The sequence below is a fragment of the Asparagus officinalis genome, chromosome 6, assembly GCF_001876935.1.
Source record: "Asparagus officinalis chromosome 6, Aspof.V1, whole genome shotgun sequence".
In the NCBI taxonomy this organism is placed as follows: Eukaryota; Viridiplantae; Streptophyta; class Magnoliopsida; order Asparagales; family Asparagaceae; genus Asparagus; species Asparagus officinalis.
The window spans coordinates 37,231,702-37,237,983 of NC_033799.1; the positions used below are offsets into that span (position 1 = coordinate 37,231,702).

A 6,282-nucleotide genomic window follows, 5' to 3' on the forward strand; every position below is an offset into this window, starting at 1 on the left:
AACAACGTCCAGGACCATATGCTAGATACCTAGAGGAATGTGGTATCTTCCCACAGTACACCATGCCGGGTTCACCTAGAATGAATGATGTAGCTGAAAGACGAAATAGAATTCTTAAGGATATGGTAAGAAGTATGATTGCTCATTCTTCTTTACCAGAGTCTCTCTGGGGAGAAGCACTTAAGACAGCGGCTTACATTCTGAATAGAGTACCAAGTAAAGTAGTTGCTAAAACACCTTATGAGCTTTGGACTGGTCAAAAGCCCAGTTTAAAGCATTTACATATTTGGGGATGTCCCGCTGAGGCAAGGCCTTATAGGCCGAATGAAAAGAAATTGGACTCCAAAACAGTTAGCAGCTACTTTATTGGGTACTCTGAACGCTCTAGGGGCTATAAGTTTTATGATCCCACTATAAGGAATATTTTTGAGACGGGAACAATAACATTCTTTGAGGATGTTGAGTTTGGGGGGAGAAATAAGGTTAGAGACATTAGTTTTGAGGAGGAATTGACTTCAGATCCAATCCATACAGTTACTTTTGACAATATTCAGGTTCCTATACCCGTTGTTGCTCAAGAAGTAAATCTGGAACCTCAAGATGACAATGTTGAGCAACTCCCTGTTCCAGAAGAACAAACTTAACAACCTTAAGAACCAGTGCCATTAAGGAGATCCACGAGAGAAAGGAGAAATGCTATTCCGGATGATTACATTGTATTTCTCCAAGAACATGAGGAAAGTAATGGAATGTTGGAAGATGATCCAATCAACTTCCTTCAGGCCATGAAAAGTTCTAACTCTTAATAGTGGATTGATGCCATGAATGAAGAGTACAAGTCTATGCAAGACAATAAGGTTTGGGAACTTGTCCCATTACTAGAAGGTACAAAACCAATTGGTTGTAAATGGATTTTTAAAACCAAGCGGGATGCAAACGGTAATGTAGAGAGGTATAAGGCACGTCTTGTGGCTAAAGGCTATACTCAAAAGGAAGGTATTGATTATACAGAGACTTTATCTCCGGTTTCATCGAAAGACTCTTTCAGAACAATCATGGCACTTGTTGCTCATTATGATCTTGAGTTACATCACATGGATGTTAAGACTGCATTTCTCAATGGTGACATTAATGAGATGATCTATATGGTGCAACCAAAAAACTTTGTGTCAGGAGACCCAAAGAATATAGTTTGTAAATTAAGGAAATCCATCTATGGACTCAAGTAAGCTCCTCGTCAATAGTATCATAAGTTTCAACAAATAATTATCTCGTTCGGTTTTGAGATGAACATTGTTGATGATTGTGTATATCACAAGTTCAGTGAGAGTAAGTATATTTTTCTGGTTCTGTATGTCGATGACATATTGCTTGCCACTAATGATATAGGCATGTTGCACGAAATCAAGAGATTTCTATCAAAGAATTTTGAGATGAAAGATCTTAGGGACGCCTCTTTTATATTAGGGATCCAGATACATCGAGATTGCTCTCGGGGTATTCATGGATTATCACAAAAGAGCTATATCAATAAGGTACTTAAAAGATTTGGCATGTAAGATTGCAGACCAGGTGACACCCCTGTTGCTAAAGGAGACAAGTTTAGTCTCAATCAGTGCCCTAAAGGTAACCTTAAAATTCAGAAAATGCAGAAGATTCCTTATGCTTCGGCTGTAGGAAGTCTAATGTATGCTCAGGTATGTACACGTCCGGATATTGCGTACATTGTTGGGATGTTAGGCAGATACTTAAGCAACCCTGGTATGAATCATTAGATAGCAGTCAAAAGGGTTATGAGGTATCTTCAGAAAACAAAAGATTACATGCTCACATACAGAAAATCAGAACAGTTAGAGGTCATTGGGTATTCGGACTCTGATTTTGCTGGATGCCAAGATAGCAGAATGTCTACATCAGGCTACATTTATATGTTAGCAGGAGGAGCTATATCATGGAAAAGTGTCAAACAGACACTAGTAACTTCCTCCACTATGGCAGTAGAATTTGTAGCTTGCTATGAGGCATCCAATCAAGGAATTAGGCTGCGAAATTTTATCACGGGATTGCGCATTTTGGAAAATGTTGAAAGACCACTAAAGTTATATTGTGACAATAAATCTGCAGTAATGTATTCCAATAACAACAGGAGCTCAACTAAGTCAAAACATATTGACATTAAGTTCCTGGTTGTGAAAGAAAGGGTACAGAGTGGACAGATATCCATAGAGCACATTGGGACAAACTCCATGATAGCTGATCCTCTTACTAAGGGACTGCCACCTAAGGTCTTTCATGACTAAAGTAGGACCAGTTGAAAATAGATATGTACTGATCACATTGCATGTAATTTTCATGCTGCACATCAATGATTGTTCTATGTCATTTGATTGTATTGGTATATGTGACCATTGATGGGTCGAGTCACGATAAATGTGACGAAGGCCGCTTTGATCCTATATTGATATAGTCAATGGACGAGATTGTTCGGAAATACCATTTCAGTGATAGCAATTTTTGAGCTCATAAGGTTATACACAGTTTAAGGAATCATATGGTGCCCAAGTGGGAGATTGTTGGATTTAATCTAATAAATCTATTTGTGGGCACATATGATTAATCAATGTGTATTGCTATCTTTCAGGATAACTCACTAAAGTGATCAATTAATTTGGGTTAATTGGGTATTTAAATAAGTCATGGGGTTATATGTGCAGATACCATGTTGTAATTGTGATTTGTTGAGGGGCCAAATTGCATATGTACAACATCTATAAATAAGAGGTTATGCTCCCTAATCTAGGGTTACATTCTCTAATTCTCTTCACCCCCATCTAGAGAGAAATTCGGCTAGAGAAAACGCTAAGGTTAGAAGATCAAAACCCATCTCAAATTTAAGCAATGGATTCAGGTATATGCTTCCGCTCCTTTATGATTCTTGTTAATCTCTTCGAATTAATCATGGCTTTATGGTTTTAGATCTCAAGTTTTGATTTAGATCTAACATAATATGGTAACAGAAGAGGACTTTTTTTGAAAATATGTCGACCAATTACAGATTCATACTTTCTTGATTCTTTTCATTGGAAGATATGGGGACTACAAAATATGTCGACCAATTACAGATTCATACCAATTACAGATTCATGCTTAAAGTATGTTATTAATATAATTATAATTATCTCATGAAAATATTTACTACCTGATCATGTTATGAAGGTAAGAAATTAAACATTTGTTTCTAGTAATTATCTCATGAAAATATTTACTACCTGATCATGTTATGAAGGTAAGAAATTAAACATTTGTTTCTAGACTTGTCCTTTTCATCTAGATCTCTCGTAATTAAGAAGTACTTTCCTAGATGTCAGAAGTTTTCTACAAAAGTGATATACGGAAGTGGCGTTTAGTCATCCTTTCTTTCCTTCTTTATTAGTTATTACTACTTTGTACATGTTTTTCAAAACGTGCACTAGTACAAAGTGGCCCAGCCCCAACGGTTGTAACCGTTGGGGCTAATCATGACCCCAACGGTTACAACCGTTGGGGCTAAAAAAAACACCGTTCGGGCAAGTCGCGTTGGGGCTAAGTCAGCCCCAACGGTTGCCGAACTTGCACCAACGGTTCTAACCGTTGGGGCTAATATTTGCCCCAACGGTTCCAACCGTTGGGGCCTTTATATAAATAAAAAAAAAGAAAAATCAGCCAAATGCACTTGGGGCCTTTGTATAAATAAAAAAAATAGAAAATCAGCCGAAAATAGTTTACAGAAGGAATGCAACATGCGACCAGCTTTAAAAACTAAAAACTGCAGAACCCCACAATAGGCAAGTCAAACAAGTCTGATAAAGGATGATAAAGGCTATTAGAAAGATGACACTAGAAATACCTGTAACTGTTCTCCAAGCACACAAATTACATCCTTTTTTGAGAAAAATGATGGATTACCAACATAGTAATCCAGCCAGCTAAATTAAACAAATTTGGTTGTTACAAAAAAGTATTCATCCCTAACCAAGAATGAATACCCTGGATTATCAGAGTTTTACAGTCAACTTCACCTAAACTCTTCACCCCCTAGCAATTGATAACAAAATATCAAAAACTGTATCAAAAGACCAACCCATATACATTTTTTCATATTTAGACCACAAAAGCAGACTTCTTTCTTGAGCTTAGTCTTCATTCCAGCAGATCAATCACCCTCCCAGCTGTGCAAACTAAAGAAATTTCAGCAACTGAAGCAGCTTCTTTCCTCCTCCTCTCTTGTAGTCTAGCTGCACGATCAGATATCTGAGAACCTATCCAAAATTTTGCATAAGTCAAAATTTTGTTCAAAAGTTCTAATGATCTCCTTTTCTTATTTGAAAAAATTCTATCATTTCTTTCCTGCCAAATACACCATATAAGAGAACAAAGAATCACATCTCTCTCTATGTTCCCACTATCATACTTCTCATCACTCCATTTCTTCCAAATATCTTTTAAAGAAGATAAATTGAAATATTTCTTGATATTCAATTTAAACTGGACAGATCTCCAAATTGAGTATACAAACTCACATTTAACAAAAAGATGAAGATGATTTTCCTCCAACTTGGAACAAAAACAACACAGCACATCCATATGAACACCTTTCTTTACTAAATTCTTTTTCGTGTTTAAACCACTTCTTAAAGCCAACCAAACCAGAAATTTCACTTTTAGAGGAACAGAAAGCTTCCAAAGATTTAAGCAGTCATACCTTAAGCCTCCATCAATAAGAAAATGATAATATGATTTAACAGTAAACTTGTCTTTTGCTTCCCAAATCCACTTTCTCTTATCCTCCCTGTGAACAAAATTAATAAGCATAATATTGTTCAACATATCATAATATTGAAAACTTTCTCTTATCCTCCCTGTGAACAAAATTAATAAGCATAATATTGTTCAACATATCATAATATTGAAAAACCAGATTTCCTGTCAACTGTTTTTGAAATTTAATATCCCAAATCCATTCATTATTTAATTTTTTTCCTCAAACTGGTAATAGTAGCATAAGGGAATGATGCAATGTTATAAAGAGAAGGAAACATAGAAGCTAGAGTATTTGCACCTGTCCATTTATCAAGCCAATAAAGAGTTTTATTTCCATTCCCCACATCTACACTAGTACTGCATAAAAAGCTATCAACATTAATAAAAATATTCCTCCAGAAATGAGATAGGGATCTTTTGTCAGAACAAAAATAATCTGACCAGTTTTTATTCTCAAAATACTTGTAGAAACTTATTTGTTTCCATAGATCCATCTTATCATCAAACCATTTCCAAATCCATTTTCCCAACAAAGATTTATTCATAGTTCTCAAATTTATAATACCCAAGCCACCTAGCTTTTTGGGTCTGCAAATCTCTTCCCATTTAACCAAGTTAGAAGAATTCTTGTGTTCCAAAGAGCCAGTCCATAAAAATCTTCTTCTCATCATATCAATTTTATCAATAAGCCACCGTGGGAATAAGAAAAAAGACATCCAAAAAATTGGCATAGAGGAAAGAACTGCATTAACAAGCACTAATCTTTAAGAAAAAAGACATCCAAAAAATTGGCATAGAGGAAAGAACTGCATTAACAAGCACTAATCTTCCTCCCCTTGATAAAGACTAGAGGAAAGAACTGCATTAACAAGCACTAATCTTCCTCCCCTTGATAAAGATTTTCCTTTCCATAAGGTTAATCTTCTTTCAAACTTATCAATAATAGGAGACCAATCCTCTTTTTTTAATTTTCCAGGCCTCAAAGGAACTCCAAGATAAGTGATAGGAAAGCTTCCACTATTACAATTTAACATGCCAGCCAGATTATGCTGCAAGATCTCATTATCTTCAAGAGCAATAAGCAAACTCTTGTTGAAGTTTATTTTTAATCCAAATGTTAATTCAAAACAGTATAAGATTAGTTTCAGGACTGTCAGCTGCTCTCTTTTGTTTTTATAGAAAACTAAAGTATCATTAGCATATTGAAGGCAGCAAACCTTCTGGGACATATTAATAGGACCCAATCCTTCTATAAGAGATGCTTTAGCTGCTAAATTCAACATACTGGTAAAAGCATCAGCTGCCAAAACAAACAAAAGAGGAGATAGAGGATCACCTTGTCGAACTCCTCTTTTAGACATAATCCAACTACCAATTTTTCCATTTGTGTTAATGGCAGACATACCTCCTTTTAGGCATACATTCACCCAATTTAACCATTTACTTCCAAATTTTTTTGCCTTCAAAACATCCAAAAGAAAG

At 35.7% G+C, this 6,282-nt stretch overlaps 1 protein-coding gene across 1 annotated transcript; it reads right to left on the reverse strand.

Annotated features, from left to right (window-relative positions):
* LOC109846060 lies at positions 4,180-5,345 on the reverse strand. The gene is made up of 5 exons (XM_020415283.1): positions 5,242-5,345; positions 5,027-5,157; positions 4,560-4,898; positions 4,398-4,478; positions 4,180-4,298 (listed from the first exon to the last, which is right to left on the reverse strand). Exons 1-5 carry the CDS (start codon positions 5,343-5,345, stop codon positions 4,180-4,182), a joined length of 774 nt encoding a protein of 257 aa, XP_020270872.1.

What these genes read in the sequence shown, in the direction of transcription:
- LOC109846060 (XM_020415283.1), bottom strand. Translation starts at nt 5,345, where the DNA reads ATGAATAAATCTTTGTTGGGAAAATGGATTTGGAAATGGTTTGATGAT. An exon ending in TATTTTGAGAATAAAAACTG is followed by an intron (nt 5,158 to 5,241) that starts GTCAGATTATTT and finishes CTTTTTATGCAG; the next exon opens with TACTAGTGTAGATGTGGGGA. An exon ending in TCTTTGTTCTCTTATATGGT is followed by an intron (nt 4,299 to 4,397) that starts GTATTTGGCAGG and finishes AATTTTGGATAG; the next exon opens with GTTCTCAGATATCTGATCGT.